General features: G+C 44.5%; 1 protein-coding gene across 1 annotated transcript in view; it reads right to left on the reverse strand.

The window, feature by feature from the left end:
* The window catches only part of plcg2 (phospholipase C, gamma 2), a 53,568-nt gene that overhangs the window by 18,407 nt on the left and 10,925 nt on the right, over window positions 1–24,236 (reverse strand). Inside the window, exons 2-18 of the mRNA XM_087844191.1 lie at window positions 19,601–19,792; window positions 18,781–18,930; window positions 18,360–18,453; window positions 17,506–17,553; window positions 16,069–16,153; window positions 15,895–15,975; window positions 15,758–15,801; window positions 15,598–15,670; window positions 13,570–13,671; window positions 13,209–13,327; window positions 13,010–13,095; window positions 11,257–11,374; window positions 10,862–11,030; window positions 10,677–10,772; window positions 8,361–8,447; window positions 7,792–7,961; window positions 409–609 (exon numbers count right to left, since the gene is read on the reverse strand). Of these exons, the coding sequence (XP_087700317.1) occupies window positions 409–609; window positions 7,792–7,961; window positions 8,361–8,447; window positions 10,677–10,772; window positions 10,862–11,030; window positions 11,257–11,374; window positions 13,010–13,095; window positions 13,209–13,327; window positions 13,570–13,671; window positions 15,598–15,670; window positions 15,758–15,801; window positions 15,895–15,975; window positions 16,069–16,153; window positions 17,506–17,553; window positions 18,360–18,453; window positions 18,781–18,930; window positions 19,601–19,784 (1,907 nt within the window). The 5' untranslated portion in view covers window positions 19,785–19,792. The remainder of the gene's footprint in view (window positions 1–408; window positions 610–7,791; window positions 7,962–8,360; window positions 8,448–10,676; window positions 10,773–10,861; window positions 11,031–11,256; window positions 11,375–13,009; window positions 13,096–13,208; window positions 13,328–13,569; window positions 13,672–15,597; window positions 15,671–15,757; window positions 15,802–15,894; window positions 15,976–16,068; window positions 16,154–17,505; window positions 17,554–18,359; window positions 18,454–18,780; window positions 18,931–19,600; window positions 19,793–24,236) is intronic.

Genomic DNA, 24,236 nt, shown 5'->3' on the forward strand with positions numbered 1-24,236 from the left:
ACAATAAAGTTGAATTCTATTCTATTCTATTTATGCAGCATGTCTGTTTATCAGATGATGGCTTGGCTTTGACAGAAACAGGAGTTTTCTTTCTTCCATGCTCTTAAAAAAGGCTGAAAGAAGTGAGAGGGCAGTGACTACCCGTCCGTGGGTGTGCATGTGTGAAAGTGTGAAAGTGAGAAACAGAAGCTACGCATATGTGTGTGGGACTGAATGTGAGATGTGAGCTTAGCTACAGTAACACAACTAAAACTGAACATCGATGTGGAGCCCTGCATCAAACATGGGTTTGGTTTTTTATTATAAGCTGAGAAGTTGTGAATGATTAACTCGTTATTTCTCATCACGCTGCAAAATGATTCAGCACCCTGTGATGTGTGTGATGCATTTTAGCACCGTGGGACAAACCCTTCTTGCAGATGTGAGTCGGGTTTTGGTACGGCATCGGTGAGGCGCAGCTCAAAGTCCTGGCAGCGCAGCGGGCTGTCTTTGTAGTGCTGGATCAGGGCGTACACGCTGGGAAAGTGCAGGTTTGGCGTCATGTAGAAGGAGGTGTGTCCGCCCTCTGTGACGGAGCGAATGCGACAGTGCTGCACCCTCCCGCCTCGCCTGAAACACGTGCAAACAAATGACAGAAATGATGACATCGACATCAAGCTTTCTTCTCCAGTGTAGCAGAAACATGAAGCTACCAAAGTGTTTACAGCTGACCTGTTCAGCTTCTCTTTATTCCCAATCATAAATATAACTGAATTCAAATTGAATATATTCTAGTCCGAGTTTCCATTTGAGTTTAAACGTGTTTTCGGCCTTATTTTGATAGATGCAGTGAAGCCTGACAGGACAGACAACAAAGAGCTGAGGGTCGTATTGGAGCCCAGGCCGGCTGCTTATCCCACCGAGCTGAACCGGCGCCCTCAGTTTGTATTTTCTGTTCAAAAGTGTAACGTTTGGATTACAGTTTTTATTTCGTCATTGTTCTACTGACCTTGTTTCCTTATTAAATTACTGAGTGTCTGGTTTCTGTTTACTTCGTGATTTTCTAGGAATGACTTCAGTCCTTTGTGTTTTCTGGTCCTTGGTTCTTGTATTTGTAGTTATTTGTAGTTTTCTCCTTCGCGCTCACTTTTCCATGTTCCCCCTCTAGAAGTTCATTCATGTTTCAGCGTTTCCTTGTTTCAGTTATGGCTATTGTTGGTTTCCTGTTTTACTTTGATAGTTAGGTTTTACTTCCTCCACTGTCTCGTTGTCCTTAACAGTTTCATTTGTGTCTCCAAACTCCTGTGTTCAATCCCCACTACACAGTGTGTGTGTGGGGCAATTGTAGATAGATAGATATAATTTATTTCGAACATGCAAATATAATTGAAATAACAACAGAAAAAAAAACAAAACTTAAAAATCATCAAGTTTTCATGTATATTTCTTTGTCTACAGAATGCGTGTGCTCGAAAAGGAGTAGGATGAAGTTTACACTTTTCTTGTTCCTACCCCCTTATTTCAAATTTCATTGCTTACAAATCCATATCCAGGATTCAACATTATTTGATCATATATGGTTAACTATGTACAAGTCTAACACATTGAACATACACAAATAAAAACCATTTTCAGCACGTAAACCAGAACAACAACAAACAACATTTTTACATAAACTAATCACCCTGTCTATAACACCCACTTAATCTCTGAGCTTGTTTTATATCTATGTGACAAACACCTTAATAAACACTTAAGGTTGGGTTACTCAGGCCTTGATCTATAAAAAACAAAAACAAAAAAGACTTGGCAGTTTGTCTTGTAACCGGAAGGTTGCCGGTTCGAGCTCCGGCTTGGACAGTCTCAGTCGTTGTGTTCACCTACCGCCTACTGGTGTTGGCCAGAGGGGCCGATGGCGCGATATAGCAGCCTCGCTTCTGTCAGTCTGTCCCAGGGCAGCTGTGGCTACAACTGTAGCTGCCTCCACCAGTGTGTGAATGTGGGAGTGAATGAATAGTGGAATTGTAAAGCGCTTTGGGTGCCTAGAAAAGCGCTATATAAATGCAATCCATTATTTTTGTGTGTGTGTGTGTCCAGTCTTTCCCGTGGTCTCTGTTGGATGGTCTGTTTTCACTGCTGTGACCCCTTCTGTGAGTTTTCCCTCATTATCCTCAAGCTGAGGACTTTTGTTGGAATTTCATTCCCTGGATTTTTCACCCTTTTGTTGGGTTTTATAGACATCACCACCAGCTTTTCAATTACGCTCTCATTTTGTTCTTTCCTTTCCTCTCTGGTTTAAATTTAGGTGCAGCTTTAATGCAAACTGTGACACACCAGGAAGTAGACACTTTATTTTTAGTCTTGGTTGTGTATGATAGAGAGGATCTCTCCAGCATCATCTATCTAAGGCACACAGCTCTGGCTGTGAGCACAGAAGCCCCGCCCATTTGCTGTTCAAACCTTCCATTTGTGAAGCGCAGCCAATCAGCTAAAACTGCTTCTTTCACACAGAGGATGATTTCAGTGCCTTACATTAATGTCACATTACGTTAAACTTTAAATTGAGGAAAGGTAGATTAAGTCCAAGAATAAAAATAATAATAGATCCTCTTTGAACCACACAAATCGAACACAGCGTGAAGCCAAGCTCAGTTAGCTATCCTGGCAGCTGATATAAAATGTGTCAGTTAAACTGCTTTAGCCTGCTAACAACTGCTGTTGCCTCTGCAAGCCGCTTTGAAACCCACCTCTGTGAAAGCGCATGGAAGGACAGGGATGTGTGATCTCACTGCTGGCAAACAAATTATTGCAGATAATCAACAATCCTATTTTAACTAAAGTGGGAAAATTTGACTCCTCCGTGAATCGCAACCTTATCGTGGTGGAGGGGTTTGTGTGTCCCAGGGATCCCAGGGGCTATGTTGTCTGGGGGCTTTTGCCCCCTGGTAGGGTCTCCCATGGCAAATTGGTCCTGGGTGAGGGACCAGACAAAGAGCGATTCAGAAGACCCCTATGAAAAAAACACAGAGGGAACAGTTTACCCTGCCCGGGATAGGGTTACCGGGGCCCCGCCCTGGAGCCAGGCCCGGGGAGGGTGCCCGAGGGCGAGCGTCTGGTGGCCGGGCCTTAGTCCATGGGGCCCGGCCGGGCACAGCCCGAAGAGGAGACACGGGCCCATCCTCCCGCAGGCCCACCACCCGCAGGAGGCGCCATAGGGGTCGGGTGCATTGTGTGCCGGGTGGCGGCCAGGAGCGGAGGCCCTGGCGGACTGACCCCCGGCTGCCAAGACTGGCAATAGGGACATGGAATGTCACCTCTCTGGTGGGGAAGGAGCCTGAGTTAGTGCGTGAGGTTGAGAGGTACCAGCTAGATATAGTCGGGCTCACCTCTACGCACGGCTTGGACTCTGGAACCAGTCTCCTGGAGAGGGGCTGGACTCTGTCTCAGTCTGGAGTTGCCCCTGGTGAGAGGCGGCAGGCTGGGGTGGGTATTTTAATATCCCCTCGGCTTGCTGCCGGTACGTTGGGGTTTTTCCCGGTGGACGAGAGGGTTTGTTCCCTGCGCCTTAGGGTCGGGGAACGGGTCCTGACTGTCATCTGCGCTTATGCGCCGAGTGGCAGTTCGGAGTACCCAGCCTTCTTAGAGTCCCTGGGGGGGGTGCTGGAAGGTGCTCCACCTGGAGACTCTGTTGTCCTGCTGGGAGACTTCAATGCTCACGTGGGTAACGACAGCGAGACCTGGAGGGGCGTGATTGGGAGGAACGGCCTCCCTGATCTGAACCCGAGCGGTGCTTTGTTATTGGACTTCTGTGCTAATCACAGTTTGGCCATAACGAACACCTTGTTCGAACATAAGAGTGTCCATAAGTGCACGTGGCACCAGGACGCTCTAGGCCGTAGGTCGATGATCGATTTTGTAATCGTATCACCAGACCTGCGACCATATGTTCTGGACACTCGGGTAAAGAGAGGGGCTGAGCTGTCAACTGATCACCACCTGGTGGTGAGTTGGATCAGGTGGCGGGGGAGGACGCTGGACAGACCTGGTGCACCTAAACGTGTAGTGAGGGTGTGCTGGGAACGACTAGCAGAGGCCCCAGTCCGCGAGATCTTCAATGCACACCTCCGGCAGAGCTTCAACAGCATTCCGAGGGAGGCGGGGGACATCGAGTCCGAATGGACCATGTTCAGCGCCTCCATTGCCGAAGCTGCTGCATTGAGCTGCGGCCGCAAGGTGGTTGGTGCCTGCCGTGGTGGTAATCCCCGAACCAAATGGTGGACACCAGAGGTGAAGGGAGCCACCAGGCTGAAGAAGGAGTCCTATCGGGCTTGGTTAGCCTGTGGGACTCCGGAGGCAGCCGACAGGTATCGACAGGCCAAGCGGAATGCGGCTCGGGCAGTGGCTGAAGCAAAAACTCGGGTGTGGGAGGAGTTCGGAGAGGCCATGGAAAAAGACTTTCGGACTGCCTCGAAGAGGTTCTGGCAAACCGTCAGGCGTCTCAGGAGGGGAAAGCGGTGCTCTACCTGCACTGTGTATAGTGCTGGCGGAGCGCTGCTGACGTCGACTGAGAAAATTGTCAGGCGGTGGAAGGAATACTTCGAGGACCTCCTTAATCCCACTGACGCGTCTTCCAAGGAGGAAGCAGAGTCTGGGGATGAGGGGAATGACCCGCCAATTTCTGGGGGCGAGGTCACTGAGGCAGTTAAACAACTCCTTGGTGGCAGAGCCCCTGGTGTTGATGAGGTCCGCCCCGAGTTCCTGAAGGCTCTGGACGTTGTAGGGCTGTCCTGGCTGACACGCCTCTGCAATGTTGCGTGGAGATCAGGGGCAGTACCCGTGGATTGGCAGACCGGGGTGGTGGTCCCCATCTTTAAGAAGGGGGACCGGAGGGTGTGTTCCAACTACAGGGGGATCACACTCCTCAGCCTCCCCGGGAAAGTCTATGCCAGAGTGCTGGAAAGGAGAGTTCGTCCGCTAGTCGAACCTCTGATGCAGGAGGAACAATGCGGTTTTCGTCCTGGTCGCGGAACACTGGACCAGCTCTTCATCCTCTCGAGGATGCTTGAGGGTGCATGGGAGTTTGCCCAACCAGTCTACATGTGTTTTGTGGACTTGGAGAAGGCATTCGACCGTGTCCCTCGGGGTGTCCTGTGGGAGGTGTTGCGGGAGTATGGGGTGTCTGGCCCATTGCTACGGGCCATTCGATCCCTATACAACCGTTGCAAGAGCTTGGTTCGCATTGCCGGCAATAAGTCGGACTCGTTCCCGGTGGGTGATGGGCTCCGCCAGGGCTGCCCTTTGTCACCGGTTCTGTTCATAATTTTTATGGACAGGATTTCTAGGCGCAGCCAAGTGGCGGAGGGCTTTCGCTTTGGTGGCCTCAGGATCTCATCTCTGATCTTTGCGGATGATGTGGTTCTGTTGGCTTCATCGGGTGAGGGCCTCCAGCTCGCACTGGAGCGGTTCGCAGCCGAGTGTGACGCAGCGGGAATGAGGATCAGCACCTCCAAATCTGAGGCCATGGTTCTCAGCCGGAAAAGGGTGGAGTGCCCACTCCGGGTCGGGGATGAGGTCCTGCCCCAAGTGGAGGAGTTCAAGTATCTCGGGGTCTTGTTCGCGAGTGATGGGAGAAGGGAGCCGGAGATCGACAGACGGATTGGGGCTGCAGCTGCAGTAATGCAGACGCTGCACCGGTCCGTCGTGGTGAAGAGGGAGCTGAGTGTAAAAGCGAAGCTCTCAATTTACCGGTCGATCTACGTCCCTACCCTCACCTATGGCCACGAGCTGTGGGTAGTGACCGAAAGGACGAGATCGCGGATACAAGCGGCGGAAATGAGCTTCCTCCGAAGGGTGGCTGGCATCTCCCTTAGAGATAGGGTGAGAAGTTCGGCCATCCGGGAGGGGCTCAGAGTAGAGCCGCTGCTGCTCCACATCGAAAGGAGCCAGCTGAGGTGGTTTGGGCATCTGGTAAGGATGCCCCCTGGGCGCCTCCTGGGTGAGGTGTTCCAGGCATGTCCCACCGGGAGGAGGCCCCGGGGCAGACCCAGGACACGCTGGAGAGATTATATCTCTCGGCTGGCCTGGGAACGCCTTGGTGTTCCCCCGGATGAGCTGGAGGAGGTGGCTGGGGAGAGGGAGGTCTGGGCCTCTTTGCTTAGGCTGCTGCCCCCGCGACCCGGCCCCGGATAAAGCGGATGAAGATGGATGGAAAATTTGAATTTTCTGTTTTTCCTTCATGTAAATGATGATTTTATTAGTGGAATTCATTTAGTGGTTAAGGTCATTAGTTATGTTGTATAAAGTCAATATTCCTATTCATCATTAATGAGCACAGAAACCTCAAGGAAGGTTGTTTAAGTGCAAAAACTACTGAACACAGATGACTCCTATAAGCCCTAAACAGGAAGAAATTCTTCAGGCTTATCAGAACTCTGCAGTTAACAGCAGCTCAGATTAGAGCCACATCACTGCATGACTCAGGCTGTCAGGTGACGGTCAATTTTTTTAGTATTCAGGTTTATTGTGTATTTTAGTGTTTATTTATTGTCAGTGTTGGGGAGTAACGGAATACATGTACCGCCATTACGTATTTAAAATACAAAATATGAGTAACTGTATTCCGTTACAGTTACCGTTTAAAAAGGTGGTATTTAGAATACAGTTACTTTGTTGAAATAAATGGATTACACTGCGGTACTTCCCTGTTTCATATTGTGGCGGGTCAGGACTGTTTGGGTTTTGTTTGACAGCTACGTTCTGTTGTTCCAGGCGGCAGCGTTACGGTTGCCATGGTTACAGGGTGACTCTCTCTCTGCGTGTTTCCTGGGTGAGAGAGGCCTTTTTGTTGTTGTTGTGCTAAGCTAACAGGCAGAATGCTACAGGTATAGCTCTAAAGAATGTAGCATCATGGGCAGTGTAGTCCGTGCTGCAGGGAGAATGGACTGCCATACACGTTATGTGTCTGTGAGCGAGGGAGGGAGAAAAAGGAAAAGTACGAGCTGTCATCGAGCAAAAACGGGAGCTGGAAGCATGTAAATATAATAATAACCACTGCAGCCAAGAAGAGAGCCTGACGAGCCCAGCTGTAAGTAAGCTATTAAGACTCGACTGTACACCGTGTTCGTGTTTTCCTCTGAAACAATAAGTTCTGTTGGAGCAGCCTTTCAACGCCTCTCTCTGTCTCTGCTAGCAAAGTTGACCCAGACAACAAAGTAAAGCTAGTTTTCGGCTACGAGCCCGACACAGAACCCACCGTATTAGCCAGAGGTCCCTTTACTACGGTTCGGAGCCGCGGACCTTCAGTAACAGTAATAAATCACAGCAATAGTACATTCATGTAGTTGTAAACAGCATGATAATATATTAAGTAATCCAAAGTATTCAGAATACGTTACTCTCATTGAGTAACGTAACGGAATACGTTACAGAATACATTTTGGGGCATGTATTCTGTAATCTGTAATGGAATACATTTTAAAAGTAACCTTCCCAACACTGCTTATTGTTGATTTACTGACTGTTTTATATAGTGCACATTTTATATCATTTCTTAATATTTCTTAAAAATCCCACACAGCGTCTGTGCTTTCCACCATGGAGTCGGAGATGTGATGGTCAGATAGCGAGTATAACACACTACAAGACACATTCTCACAGCAGAGCAAACTTCACATTAATCTCTCGCCCTTCTCGTTTCCTATGCTACATCACGCCGAGGTCCCACCCTTAGAGAGCGAACACAGAGGGGGAAGGACAAACAGAAATTAGTGCTGGTGTGTAAATCTGATGAAAAAAAAACATGGGACACTGTACCAGAAGGAGAGCGTATAGTCTGTAACGAAGGTATCGCTCTGTCGGACCAAGAAGGTGCCGTCTCGTCCGCTGGTCTCTATGCAGTAATCTTGGATCAGCCGCTCGGCCATCTGCCTGCCTTCCTTCATGCGACCGTGGAACCACGGCTCCGAGCAGTGAAGGTCCTGATACTGAAACGTCACAAAAACAAACTTTCTATCAGCACTTTTCTAAATTATTGTGAAAGTTCTGTTAATAACTTGGAGCTGAAGGAGTCAGGGTTAGGGCTCCAGCATTTCTCGCTAATGACGAGTGAAATTATCACAAGATGAATATTATAATAAACTCGAGCTTAGTCATCTATAATCATAAAATGCTATTTTTTATTACAAGAATCAAATGAATCAGGAGCTATTTTTCTGTTTTAAAACCATATACTTAGTAGAAATAATAACTAATCTATTGCAACTTTTAATATAAGACATCATTCAACATCCCCTTTTCGCTTCTTTACAGCTCATTGCACCACATGCGCAAAAAAGATGCATAAACCTGATATTTGAAGTTTGCTACTAAACTTTGGTTTTTACCTTCCTGGGATCCTCTTCCTCATCCTCGTACTCTTCTGCGTAGTACAGCTTGTCGTCAGAGATCACACAGTAGTGCTTGTTCCAGCGCTGACAGAGAGAAATGAACATTTACACCTTCCCATGCAAAACATGCCACTTGTTCAGGAAGCTTTTCAAAGAGCGACAGGGACACAAAGCGTCGGGCGCTGCTTTCGCTCAGTGAAGTCAAAAAATTACAGACGCACATGAGCACACAGCATAGCGCAGACACGAGTCCGTTTGTTACGCTACAGTACTAACGCAGCTGTTCAACACTATATTATCATAATAGAGGCAAAAAGTATCAAGAACCGTCAGGCCTGAATCCAGAGAAATTCATTGGATTTGACTGGATTTAGCTACATTTAAATGACATAACTGAACACATTTCATCTCAAAACCTCAAACCTCTCCAGGCCTCTAGAGTGCGACCAATTTGGTCGCAAATGCGACCAAATTTTTCCGTGGTGCGACTAAAAAAAAAAAATTGGTCACACCTGTGCGACCAACAAGGTTATTATCGTTAACGAAAACTAACGAAATAACGAAAACTAGAAGTGAAAAAACATTTTCGTTAACGGAAATAAAAACAAAAACAAAAAAAGGAAAACTAACTAAAACTATAATTAGTGTTCACAAAACTAACTAAAATTAACTGAATTTATAGCAAAAATGTGTTTAGTTTTCATTGATGTGTGCGTGTCACACAATAGTCAAGTCTAGTTTCCAGAATTTTTTCTTGCTGTGTCTCATTATGCCAGCAGGTGGCAGCACGTTAGTCGAGTCGTCTGTGTTGCTGCTCCGTCCACGCGCAGAATCATGTCAGGAAATATGACTTTGAATATGACTGTGTTTTGGATAAAGCAAGTGTCTTGTAGTGGAAACAGACAAATTATGAGGGACATTTCTAAAGGGAAAAAAATCCCACAAACCTTAAAGTGCACTTGAAAAGCTCACACAAGAAGGCTAACCTAGCTTAGCTTGAGAAGGTAAGGGAGCACACTCAACCCTCATCCCCAGAAAACAGAAGCTAACCCCAGGCAAGGCAGCGTGATGCATCCCGAGACAACAGGACGGGGATATCTACACAACTGTGTGAGTCAATTACCTTCAAAAAGTTTATCAATTCACTTGAACAAAAATTACGAACACCCGGTGCTGCAAGAGTTAATAGTCTCATTGGGGCCAAGATATACATTTTATAGTTGCCTGGTATCAATGGTTGTTCATCTGCCTTTATTTATTTATTTAAAGAACCCATAGGTGGGAATGTGAGTTGTCTGTCTCTGCGTGTTAGCCCTGCGACAGACAGGCGACCTGTCCAGGGTGCAGTATGGTAGCTGGAATAGCAACATACCCAAGGATGAGCAGAATGACTGATATGATGAAACTGGGATTTTGTTACACTTAATTATTGCAAACACGACTAAAACTATAACTGAAACTAATCAAAACTAAACTGAAACTAAGGATTTTCAAAAAAATAAAAACTAAACTAGCAAACAATTGGTAAAAACTAATTAAAACTAATATAAAATTGAAAATCTGAAGTCAAAACTAAATAAAAATAAAAACTAATGAAAATTGCAAAACTATTAAAACCCTGGCGACCAACTGTTCGGTCACACAGAAAAAAATAAAAATAAAATCTCTGCAACTCTCCGTGTGGTCAACAACAGACACACATTATGCCCCTATCGTGGACTAAACCAATCAGAGATAGTCAGGGGCGGGACCTCTCTGATTGGCCGTGGTTCAGTTGAAAGTGCAGGTGGAAGAGAGAGGTGAGTAGCTTGAATAAAGCGATATCAAGTCATTAACGGATTCCACACAAAGACGTAAACACAGACCCGACGCATCAGAATCAGCTTTGTCTTTCTTGGCTTTCTCACCCGACGGCTCGTACACGGATACGCTGTCGGAGCTTAGCGTTTCTGTTGCGTCGGGTCCGCGCTGTGTTTATGTCTTTTTTGCGCTGATTCTGAGCTTCAGGTTTTGTCTTTCTCCAACTAAAATTCGCCGAGCCAGCAGCAAAAGAAGCAGCAAACTAGCTTCACATTTGATCAATGTCTCATGAATTCCCTCTGACTTTTGCTGTTTTGCTTCCACCACGATAAAAATCACACCCCCCGAAGAAGGTGCACATGTAAAACTGCGGTGTTAAGCGATGCGGTTGAAAAACTTTTGTGCCAGTACGCCTAAAGTTTTAAAGTTAGGCGTACCGGTGCGCCCATGTCAAAAAGTTAGTCTAGAGCCCTGCTCTCTTATCAATGGCACACACTGATATGTGGGTAATACCTGATCCACAGGGTCCCAGATCTCCAGGTCTCCTTCTTTCTGTCCCTTTCTAACATCCTTGACGGTGAATCCTCCCTCCATGTTGATCTTCTTGTGCTGCTCAAAGAAAACAAGGAGAGCGCCGTTTTCAGGAATCTATGACAAGTCGTTTCCACGGACGCGTGGATGCGCTCAGACCACGTTACCTTCAGTATGATCTTGCCCTTCAGCTGCGTGGGTGAAGGCAGCTGCTCGGCCAGGTGCTCCACGGGTTCGATCAGCAGTTTGTCTCCAAATACTTCTCTGAAAATACGAGCCATCTGACGCTGCTGATCTATGGGGCAGTGCTCCTCTATGGACAGAATCACCGGGAACCTGAGACAACGAGACGCGGTTACCGAGATGGTTCTGAATGGTCCAATGAAAAAACAGAATCCTTCCCAATGAATTAAGAGGCGGACAAAAAGTTCTTGAATCGCTGCTTCTGCAGTTTAGCTCAGACCTTTGATGTATCTGGATCCAACATCAGCTTATATTCAGATCTAACAGCAGTCAAAGGCAGCATTTTTTGAGTAACACGTCTGGTTGTTTTGATTCTTACTCTGAGGTGACAAAAGCGTGCTCGTTTATCGCTCTGACCACATCCTCAAACTTGATCTTCGTCGTCCTGCTCCAGCCGTGGTAAATGATTGGCTCCCCGGGGCCCTCCCAGCAGTCCACTGTTTGCATTCAGTAACACACAAAGAGACACTGAGTGAGCAAAAAAACTCTCATTAAAAACTCTTGTTTTACATGTAACGGTATGAGTCATTTCCAAAGTCAAAGCAATCAACTGTGGTTCTGTGACATTTACGTCAAACGTTACTAAGCATTCAATAAAAGTTTGGCCAAATTAAGCTGAAAAGGCCCAAAACATCGAGTGGACGGGGTGGTTAATTTATATGTTAGAAACTATTAAGACAGACGAGTTAAAATAAATCTTATTTCAGTCACTGCCTACATTAACATGTGTCTTGAGTGAGCCAATCAAAAGTGGACAGCTCAAAATCAAAGTTCACACCTGCCGTCTGAGGCTGTATCCCAATTCAGGGTCTGCAGCCTTAAAGGCCGCATTTTAAGGCCGATTACGTCACAGCGACGCGATGAAGGCTGTCCCAATTCAAAGGCTGCTCGAAATGCGGCCCTCAAATGCGTCCTTAATTTCCCTGAATTTTAAGGATGTGGCGGTGTAGACTTCGTGGCCCAACATATCCCAGAATGCATAGCGCGGCGGTGGGTGTGGATAATTTTGCCGAAAAAAAACAGCAGATGAGGGGCGCCCGAAGAGTAAACTTTAAGTAAGTACTGAATATTATGTCACTTATTTATGTGCAAATGTTTAATAACGAAGAACATTAAAACATTCCTGTTGGCCACATGTCGGCAAAGTCATGTGACATTAGTGACGTTTGTACTAACTTGGTTTTAAAGCCTTTACTTTAAAATATACGCCGTTCAATAGCTGAGCTTAATCAGAGAATGATCAAAGCTCATGTAGAAACAAACAAACAAATGAACAAAAGATTTTCTTCATTTCTGTCAAACAAAGCTGTATGAAACGTTTCCAGCTGTTAGTATCATGGTTGCTAGGCAACCTGGGCAGCGCGACGGAGGCTAGACCGTCCTATTTCACAAGCCTCGCACTTCCGGCCTCAGCGGTCTTTGAGTACGCGGCCCTTGAGGATCGTTGAGGCTGCAGACCCTGAATTGGGACACAGCCTGAGTCTGTTCTCACATCTCGACGAGGGCTTGCGATCACTTCTTGCTCACTTTGATACAAACTAGCAGCACAGAGTTTCCATTTTCAAAGATCAAATGTGTAATCAGCAGCCGTGCACTTAGAGCCGACAACTTAGAGACTGTGACGTTAACCGCGAGTTTTTGGGCAAACATGTGGAGACCCCAGCAGTCGCTCTGACCTGCACCAGCCAACTTTCTTTGGTTTTTTTGGAAGCATATTTGATGAATGAGATATTGGGGCAGGGGCATTACTGAGTGTTAGAGCTGGCGTACAAAAGACTTTATCGACTATTCAATACTTGTTAGTGTCTTTTACACCTGAACATTGTAATAAAATCGGCAGCCCTGCTCAGGACACATCTACACACGCTGGTAAAAGCATGCGGCCGTAGCCCAGTCAGCCCAGATTACGCTGAGACGTTGGTTTGAATGATGAGACGTCACTGCTTCCTTCCTTCCTTCGTCACTGTCTTTGAGCTGTCCACTTGCAACAGAATCACTCAGGATGCATGCTAATGCCGGGCCCGAACAGTGGCGTATTCAGGTGTAGCACACTCCGGGAGTTTGATACTAACATTCGACGCAGCGGCATCCCAGACGCAGACAGCGGACATAAGCCTCTGTGGACGACTCGCTGCGAATCTGATCACCTGTCAGGTAGCTGTTGAAGAGCAACAGGAGACATTTTATCTTTCACACACAGAGACGTTTAAACCAACAGTATGTGGAAAGATTACTGAGCATCATTCGTGTGTGTGATGGAGTCAAACTGACGTGTTGTGCGAGGAGTTGACCCAGTAATGTGACAGAGGGTTGTTCATGTCCACGTTGCTGATGTCTGAGAACTTCTCATCCCAAATACAATTCTCCTTGGAAAACAGGAAGCCGAGGAACTGGAAGAGGAGAAACGCTTCAGATTTCAGAGTAATCTAACCCGTTCCCCCAGCCCCGCCCCTCCAGACGCCACAACGCTGTAGAATGATTATGTATTCACTTATTAACTTAAAGGCTGCTTTCTGTTGATCAGAATTTCCAGCAAGTTTTTTAACACAACTGATTAACACAACAAACTCAGTTTTAGCATCGATTGTCAAACTTGGTGCAGAAGAAGGAAGATGGTGTCCACTCATGTTACCTCGCTGACGGTGAACTCCGGGTCATTGGTTTTTCTCATGGTGTCATCAATAAAGGTTGTCATCAGCTCTCTGACTTGGTTCAGATCATTGGCCCAAGTTTCCTGATGGATGAAAGGGCCAAAATAAATAAATAAATAAATAAATAAAAATCACACATCAGACTGCGACGGCTCATTTCAAACACTTTTTTTCTAGTCCCAGAGCTGTGTGATGTCAGCGAAAGAGGAAATCCATGAACATGCTGCTCTCTGTGTATGAGGAAATCAGATGAAAGCCTTCTTTGCAGACTTTAGAGAGAGGAGGGGAACTACATGGCTTGCTTTAGTGTAAATTAAGTAACTGCACCACAGTCAGTGTTGGCGAGTAACGGAATACATGTACCGCTGTTACGTATTTAAAATACAAAATATGAGTAACTGTATTCTGTTACAGTTACCGTTTGAAAAGGTGGTATTTAGAATACAGTTACTTTGTTGAAATAAATGGATTACACGGCGGTACTTCCCTGTTTCATATGTTCAGCTTTGCCTTCTCTAGTTTTGGTAATTAGACGCACAAAACACGCATTAAGATGCTCTAATGTCTGTGTCTCAATCTCGCAGCCCATGTCACCCCTAGCTGCACCCCGCATAATGACTTGAAGAAATATTTTTAAAAGTTATTCACAAAATGATTTAATATGAAAACAATAGGCAGAACGCTACAGGTATAGCTCTAAAGAATGTAGCATCATGGGCAGTGTAGTCCGTGCTGCAGGGAGAATGGACTGCCATACACGTTATGTGTCTGTGAGCGAGGGAGGGAGAAAAAGGAAAAGTACGAGCTGTCATCGAGCAGAAACGGGAGCTGGAAGCATGTAAATATAATAATAACCACTGCAGCCAAGAAGAGAGCCTGACGAGCCCAGTTGTAAGTAAGCTATTAAGACTCGACTGTACACCGTGTTCGTGTTTTCCTCCGAAACAATAAGTTCTGTTGGAGCAGCCTTTCAACGCCTCTCTCTGTCTCTGCTAGCAAAGTTGACCCAGACAACAAAGTAAAGCTAGTTTTCGGCTACGAGCCGACACAGAACCCACCGTATTAGCCAGAGGTCCCTTTACTACGGTTCGGACCTGTTTTATATACGCGCGCAATAGTTTTCTACACAAGATCGCTGCAAAAAGTGCAGCCTTACCTAATGTCCACCTACTGTTACTCATTTATATCAAGATTTAAACATCTAGTTGGTGTTGGTATGGAGAGTAACCTTCAGTAACAGTAATAAATCACAGCAATAGTACATTCATGTAGTTGTAAACAGCATGATAATATATTAAGTTATCCAAAGTATTCAGAATACGTTACTCTCATTGAGTAACGTAACAGAATACGTTACAAAATACATTTTGGGGCATGTATTCTGTAATCTGTAATGGAATACATTTTAAAAGTAATATATGTCCTTTAAGTGGCTGTAACTGTAAGCAAAGACCTCAGCAGGCATGTTCAGATGAATCCAGGCGATTATTTTAAAGCCTCACGTGGAGAGACGTTCATGAGTCTATATGTGTCTAAACGCTGCATGCATCGAATCACCAGAAAATTCTAAAAGCTTCAGACGTTTTGTTGACTTTGCCTCCAAATAACGTTTAAACGTTTTTATCCCTGCAAACTGTCGTTCTCACACACATGTGCACTGCGTAAAAACATCACAGCTTCGCTTAAGCACCCATCAAGACATGTACAGCATCCCTGTTCATCACACCAGATGAACCAACGCCACACTGGTTATAATTATAATAAGTAGAAGTACATTTACCCAGATCTTTGCTATGACAGTGAAAAGAAAGATGAATTCCACCACTCAGCTGGTCCTGGACGTGTGCTGGTATGATCGGTTATATTTAATCTGTTTGGCTCTTTTCCACCTTGAAAGTTTCCAAATTCTACTCAGGATTCCTCGAGTGCCAGGTCTGCTCCGTGTCTGCTTCCTGCATAATCCTCACCCTAAATATAGTCACGGCTTGTCCGACATGTAGCTCGTTTACCTGTTGCTGATAGATGAGAAATCGTTGGAAATCGTGCAGGAGAACGGCCGAAGCATCCGGTTTGTCTGTGTTACTGCAGGACGGAAGAGAGAGGGAACACACATTCACGCGAGCATCCTTCATCAGATTATTATTTACACGAGAGGAAACGGGAGCTCACCCCAGAATGAAGGCGCAGGATTCTTTCTTAAACTCGTCAAGAACCTGAGAAAAAACAAACCCGGCATGAATGAAAGGGCCACAAAAACAAGAACCTGTGTCTGGTGATATTATGTGATGTCATTCATTCATACCAACCTCATTCTGCTCAAACATGAGAAGGTTGTAAAATTTATGAAACTGCTCAAAGTCCAGGCGATCCTTCTTCGAGCCCACTTCCTGTGAAAGCAGAGCATGAAAGCTGCGATCAAGCTGACGGGAGCAGCTGGGTTTAGCTATGTTTTTAAAAAGGCATCCGCAAAGTGGAAATACCTGGAACTTTTCTTTCAAAGTGCGAGAGCTCGGCGCCTTGTAGTTCATCAAAGGAAGCAGTGCCTTCAGTTCCTTCAAGGAGATGCTGGATATGAGACAATAAACCCAGTGTGATCAGACTGGAAACCATTTATTATTACTGGTTATAGCTGTCCTGTGTGCAGAAAAAAGCCATTTTAACATCAGGTGTAGAATATGTCTGTGAAGGTTCTCAGTCATCCAGGTCATCGTAGTCAAAGGAGCTTGCAAAGAAAAGCGTCTGGACTTCTTTAAGTTACTTGAAGACTCAGCTGTCCATCTGCATCTAAAGGTCAAAGGTCGCTCTTTCGAGGATGCCAATGTTCACATTTTGGACAGAGAGGACAGATGTTTGAAAGAGGAGTGAAAGAAGCATCTATGTCCACTGTGAGCGACCATCTTTGAACAGAGGCGGGGCTTACGACACCAACTCTCTGCCATCTATAATCCAGTTTTGAGTTCCCTTCCCAGACGCCTTAACACCCACTCACATCCTGGGCCATCTGACCTCAGGAAATCACATGATAAGGTGGGGCCAGGTTTCACAGTGAGCTCACCTGAAACTCTGTCTGATTGGGACCCACACCCAGTGTCACACCTTGGCTCAGGCGATTAGAGGATCATCAGGGGGTCCTTTTGTCCCTCTGTGGGGGGAAACTCCCACTAGGTTTATATCTGGGACTCTCCACCATTTGACCTTAGAACTGAAGAAGCTTCTCGGATGAAGGTGAAACGTCTTCAAGTAACTTAAAGAAGTCCAGACGCTTTTCTTTGCAAGCTCCTTTGATCAGGTGTAGAACAGATTTTTTATAAGTGTACGCAATGTGAAATTATTCTGAGATGCAGATTACATCCACATGAAATTTTAAAGTTTCCAGGGTTGAAAGGCGCAGCATCAGTAACACAGGGTAGTACCATCTGTGACACACTGCAGAGTAACAGAAGCTTGCATCGCTAAGTGCATTATGGGTAAACTTTAAAGGGTCAGATCACCATGAACAGGTTTACCAGACTTACGTCCTGCCGTGATTTCAACTTTGTTCCAATTAATTTCTCATCCTGTTACATGATGAACACAAGTGCTGTTTATGTTCCATACAATAGTTTGGACATTCAGTCATTTTAAAACGCTCTGAGCATGCAGGAGGGCAACTGAGCATGCTCTCTCCACAGTTTGTTGCTTCACTAACTCTTCAGCTCGAGACATCTAGCTACATGTTAAATATAGGCAGCTGGAATAATTAGCTTCTGTTCGTTTTTAAAGAATCCATATTAAACACAGCAGAGGGGCTGAAGGCAAACAGGCGCTGGTGCTGGTGGGACCAGAGATCAGGGCTGCAGCGCACTGGTAAAACCACTGGATTATTAGTAAGTATCATAAACTAAACAGTTAGTAGGTAATCTTTATATTCAGCATACCTGTTTGTCTTGGTCTGATTAACAGAATACATCTGCTTCCTCAGCCAGCTGGAGGGGCAATAACACAGAGAGTCAATGATCAGTGTGTGTGTGTCCTGTTAAGTCATGGAAACACAGCTGGGTGTCTGTGTGTGTCTGTAGGTGTTTGCATGACTCATATTGTCAGGTGCATCCTAACAGTATGTATAATGTAACATTTGAAAGCAAAGACTTGATGAAAGTGTAGGTTTATGTTTAGATCATGGAAAAACAAAGACCTCAAACACTTCACATTCTTACTTTTAGAGCCCACTTTGTTAAGTTAAGTGGGCCGAACATGTGAAACTTCACATTCTGTCGCTCTAAAGATGCTTGACTGCACATTTAATCCCTGGAATATCTTAATATAAGATAAAGAAGTGCAGCACCTCTCAGTTTTTCTACGTGATAAGGTTTCTGGTAGCTCACTGCCACAATGTGCTGTATTTGCAAAAATAATTTTCTTTTTTTTAAAACCACAGTTTATATAGTAGACAGTGAAAAACAGGAACTTTCCTGTCATTTAAATGTTTATCTGTCACTTAAATAGTTCGGTGTCAGATGAAATGGCTTGGGGGAGGTGTTTATCAGCAGGAAAAGCTGCAAAACGTATAAAAATACAGTTAAAAGTCCAAAACTTTCTGCCATCTTTTACATTTTCCAAAGCTGTCTGGCAGGTTGGTCCAGTTCTGGCCCCCAGGCCACATGTTTGACACCGCTACTTTAGTGTAATGTTTTGCTTTAAATTCGGGGCAGCTATGGTTGGAGGACATCTTCACAGAATGAATAAATGTCAGTGTCTGAGGTGATGAAAACACTGCAGCGTGCACAGCTACCTCTCTATGAGCACCGGGGTTGGTGACGCCCGAGTCTCCTCCCTCAGCATTTCAAGTCCCACCAGCCATTTCTGCGCCTCATCCACAGAATCAGCTGCACAATGAGAAAAAAAGACTCATTACTCAAAGATGTGTTTGTGAAAACACCAGTGGATGTGGTTATATTAATAGGTAACACCAAAACTACTGTTTACCCCTAAAACAAATTAGCCTGCACTGGGCACTTCCTGGAGCAACAGGTGCACTTATGCACCGAAAAGCTTCAAAAGAACTTAACAGCAAGCGTGGGAAATGAAAAGAAGATGCAAATACATCACGCAAATCCACTTGGCAACTACGAGTTTGTTGTGCAGCAGGTAAATATTTCTGATGCTACTAAATTCTGTTGTAAACACTGCATGAAACATCCAGAAAGCTTCACCTCCCAGACTGAGGGTGCTGAGAACAAACTGGGAGCCGTAAAAGATGGTGAAGCAGGTGCTCTCATCGTGCTTGTCCTTCCCATCTTTGAAGCGTTCAAAGTCCTTGGAGTTTCTTCCCGGACGGATCTCTCGGATCTCAGACAGGTCCACTGAAACGCAGCACACGTGTTTCTTTATAGCAGCAGGATGTGATTTAACTAAACGACCATCATCATTACCGAAGGAGACCTGTAATGCATATTTCCAAACTTATATTTCATTCATAGACTTTACTAAAGTAGCAATGTTTGATTTGCACTAACACTGGGCCCCTCAGTTCATCCTCCCCTTTATCAAACCTACTACAAACAGGGGGCGGAGCTTCTGTGCACATAGTATCTTGCTCACTCACTCATTTTTTATTTCCTTTTTAAAGTGGAATCACCCTTTTTTCAGCAGGTGACCCATATGCCATAACTGTCCCATCAAATAAAGGTTAAAATACCCCAAATGCATTTATAATAATAAAGTGAAATCACACAATGAAGGAGAAATTTAGACAAAGCATGCATATATATAGGGATATATAGGGATGTTGTGATTAGTCATAGGGTCACAGAAAAGAAACAGAAATGAGGCAGTGACCAAAATGGTTACACTGTGGCTTTAAAATGCCCAAAACACTGGCGGACGTTACCGTGGTTACATACATCCGCTATATAGATACTAGGAAACGGGAAATAAGGTCACAGAGAAAGGAGTGTGGATGGTGTGGTTTAAAACCTGTCACATCCTGCTTCAGATGAACCCAAGTCGTACAACTGAGACTCAAATACTTACAGACGCCGTCAGTCTTGTCTGCGGTACGTGTCCACGCCACCTGGCGGGTCTCCATGATGACCTGCACCGTGAGCCGCTCTGCCTTCTGCCGAAACACCGTCATGACCACGCCCATCTCCAGGTCCCGCTTGATCACGATCTTCCTGTACTCAGTCATCTCGCCCTGCTGCCCCAAACGAGCCATCTCTGCAGCTGACACAGGGTGGGAGAACGCCGAAGCGTGACTTTTGAATAATTAGGAAAAACGTGGAAACATGAGTTTCTGCTGGCTGAGACTTTTTTAAACAACAACTAACCCATCAGTCATCACAGGCACCTTGCAGCTGGTGCATACTAGAGTAAAATCCTCCCTGTTGTGACCAGTGTTGGTCAAGTTACTTGAAAAAAGTAATCAGTAACTAATTACTGATCTCTGTATATCTCTGTATCTCTGTATAGAGCATTTTCCCTTCTTTTGCAGACCTTTTGTTATCCGTGGACAGTCCGTATATTTTTGTTTTCTACTATATTGCTTTATTGGACAGTTTGTATTATACAATAATGTAAATATTCTAAGCAATTCATCATAAGCACCGTTCGCATCCTGTTTCTGAGCACTTCATCTCAGTTCTGTTTCATTAAATCGTTTTTAAAGACATTTATTGTTTCCTTTGTTTTTACTTTTTTTTTGTGAGCCATTTCTGTAAATGAACTTATTGTAAGTAAGTGTTTTTCAAAGTGATAATAAATGCAATTAAAAGATTAAATGATACCTGCTAAAAAATATTAATGTAAAGACAACAATAATGGACCCAGGATTGAACCCTGTGGAACCCCTCGGTTTAGGAGTGGCACGAAGGGAGTGCAAGGAAAACACAGAGCAGATCTGCAGGTAATGAGAATACTTGATAGGAAATAAAGACCCTTAATGACACAACACAAGAGCCTAAAAATAGTTTTGAACTACACAACAGTTTCACAAAGAGGCGAAACAGATATTTAGAGTCTATTCAGAATCCCTACTGATGTGTCCCTTACTAACACATACGATTAAGAAAAAATAATAAATGTACGTACTTGATCTGAAAACAGTGAATAAATGCTGCCCAGGACAACGAGCCATATAGTGTGAACTTTAACTTCTTTTTCAGGTTGGGAGATGCAAAATGACCACAAAGATATGAAGAGATGCAAATTGGCCATAAACAGATATAACACAACCAGTGAGAGTCACAAAACAACTACGAGGAGATGCAAAATATCTGCATGATACGTAGCCGGTGAAGCAAAACGACTATAGCAACATGACCGTGTGGTTTGTGGTAGTTCTGCGTGTCTTACAGTCATCTGGCTGCTTTGGGAGACTTGCGATAGCCACATGTGGCCTCAGACCGTTCTGGCTGACACGGTGCTGATGACAAACAGAAATCACTCATTTACATCTCATCCCAGTTTTCAGACTTCATCGCTTCACTTGAATCCAGGTCACTGCACAGGAATGTCCGTGTTCTCAGCCGTGTGACGACACGTTAATTCTTTCACTATATCTGGATTCTACTTTAGCCTGAAATGGGAAGCTGACCTCACCCACGTCTTTTCTGATGAGTGGATCCACGTCCGAACTCCACATCTGGCACCATTTCTATTTTTGCTTTTTCATATCTTCATCTCATTTGCAGAGTGTGCTAACAGAAAGGCAGCAGAAGACAAAAGGAAGTGGAAGTTGAGATCACACATGCTGCAACTCCAGTCAGTGTGTTGACATTTCAACCCATGTACATTATTACATAAGCACTCATGTTGCAAAGCGCAAAAAGCTGCAGTTTCTCTAGCTGCCTCTTGAGGCTGACTCCAAAGTGAGTCGGCCACAGATCCCCACAGTTAAATGGCCGGACTTACAGCACAAATATGCATGTTTGCAGACTAGTATAAAAAAACTGACCTCTGCCGAACATTTCCCCCTTCCTAACAACTGTGTTAACCCTTTACGACCTACCCTAGAACCAAGTCCGCCAGAGCTTATATTATATTTTTACATGCTGTGGAGCCATTTTTGGGAGCATTTCAAGTTGCTATACATCAATACAACCATTACAGCCGAGATTTTAATAATATGTCTGCATTAAGTGCATAGAAATTACATAAATTGCAAAACAGTGCAATAAACTACAAAAAAATTGAAAATCGTTTTTGTTTTTTTAACATATATTTCTAGTTAGAGAAATTTAAGAGGCTTATCCCTCAAAACTGTAAATACAAAAAAGTTGCACAAAATAGTTTCCCACCACAGGAAATTTATTTTGAGTGTCTTCATAGTTTTATTTTTGAAATCCACCAATTTTTATACACTGCAGGAAAAACGAAAATAAATATTATAATGCAAATTTGCAAAAAAGCAGCATATGCATCAAAATAAACTATTTCCAGCAGTGCAATATGAGTCCTAAGCATCCCAGAAACCACACAGAAAGTCATAAAGTCAAACATAACTTTTAAAAACACCAGTATAGGCTCATGAGGCCCTGATGGTAAAAAAAAAACTACATTTCCGCGAAAATGACGTCACTTCCGGTTTCGGGCAGGTCATGGCGGACATGCGATAGTTCGCGCTGACATCTATTCCAACCTAGGAAGTGTTATGAACAGCTGATCGGATCGGCAAAGCGTGTTTCTGGAATATTATGTTTTTGTTGCTGCAAGTGCTTTTTATGCAGTTTTTGCAAAACTATATGTGGAAGGAAACTGTGACTGAGGACAAGCTGATGGCATAAGATGTAAGTACAACTCCTCCGGTTTCATATGCAAAAAAAATTATTGTGCTAGCTCACGTGGTTGCAGAGCTACCGGGATTTAAAAATAGTTACGCAAAACAGAGCGTGCCCGCTCCAACCGGCTTTAAAGGGTTAAGTTAGGGATAAGCTGCTTTGAGTGGCATGTGTGCTGGTCCAGGCAGCTGTAGCAGCTAGCGCTCCGCTAATTCCACTCCTGAAACTCGACTAGCAGGCACATGTGTACCTGTGTGTTGCACCTGTACGCCATTACGCTCATCTAGTGTCTCCTTCTAACTCAAAAAAGAAGGTCAAAGTGTAAACCCCAAGCCTCCAGAAATCACTGTGTGAAGATGCTGTGGCCATCTTAAAAATACAGTCTATAAACTGTCCAAAATCACTTCGCTTTCAATTTGATTCGATTTTTATCACAATTATCTCAGTCCTGCATACCAAGGTTACGTCTTTCAGTTTTAACTCAAGACGCCTGCAGACGGACAGACAACATCTACATACCATTATCCTCAAAAGCTTTAAAATGACATTTTCATTTAAGAAGCAAACTACAATTAGAGTCTGCATGCCTGGGCTGCAGGCAGCATCACTGACACATCAGAGAAATCACCAAACTGGGAGGCTGTGGTCAGTAAGACACGAGAAGCATGAGGTTTGTTGGTGTGCATGACGTAGTGCAAACTTAGACGAGCTTGAAAGCTTTTGTTTGTTATTCTTTTTTGTTGTTGTTAGTGTCGGGCCAAACAGTGTCTCCAAGCAACCTAATTTCACGGGAAAGCACGTAACAGACACGCCTGTCCAAGCAGCCCACCTGCAGGGGGAGATGATACATTTAAAGCCAAGAAATCGCTACTGATCAAGGAAGGTATGAAATACATGCCAGGGACGATTAAGCTAGGTGGCTAATATGTATTTACATGTGTTAGTAAAGTCATTATTTTCATTATGGGCTTAAAATAAAATATCTCCCTCTGCTGGTACAGCAGCTAACTGCAACCTACTGTAACTTGTAACATCTCCACTGTTGGCACAACTTTCACTGATGATGCTGACAAATGCCAAATGAATGATGTTAGTTAATGATGTTAATCACCTAAAAGAAATAATTCCTCTAAAAATATCACAAAGTTTTTCTCTTATTTTTGTTTTCACGAAGGAAATAAAGCAAATCTATGACACGGGGGGATTTTCTGTCTTACTCTCACTGCAGATGATGGGACATGCAGCTGTAGTGAAACGGTTGGAGACACACAGGTGGAGACACAGTTATGTTGCTGGTGTAACAAAACTCAAAGTTGCAACAGCTAACTTTGAGCTAAAGACGTCACTCTAAGGGAACGTAACAAGCTTGTTATTATGTAGCGGAGATGCTATCACCTCACTATGCAATGAGGTGAAGTCAGTACACTGTGAGGTAAATGTGCACTGGGACCAAGTACCCAAATGAAGGTGATGCAACAGTACTCTAACAAGCTTCTCTCGGGAGCTAAAACTGCATCGTAAAAGAAAGGTTTTTAAGGCAGCAGCCCTGTGAAAAACTAATTACACCTCATGATTCAGCAAGAAGTAATTGTTTTCTGTATGACTTCATCAGTCTCACAGCTCTCTGAAGCTTTCAGTCAGGCTGAGGTCAGGACTGGACCACTGCAGCATCGCTGCATCCTTATTTGTCCAAAGGACATATTTCCAGAAGTCTTCTGGTTTGTTCAGATGCAGCTTCGCAAACCTGACTGTTGTTTTTTCTTTAGAGCGTCGAGGCTTCCTCCTCCTGGCAACCCTTCTGAGAAAGCCGTACTTCAGTCCTTTTCTAATGGTCCTTTCATGAACTTTAACACTTAGCCTGCCAGCTGAGGCCTGTAGCGTCTCAGTCTCAA

This window comes from Neolamprologus brichardi, chromosome 7, assembly GCF_056152115.1.
Source record: "Neolamprologus brichardi isolate AB-2024 chromosome 7, ASM5615211v1, whole genome shotgun sequence".
Taxonomy (NCBI): domain Eukaryota; kingdom Metazoa; phylum Chordata; class Actinopteri; order Cichliformes; family Cichlidae; genus Neolamprologus; species Neolamprologus brichardi.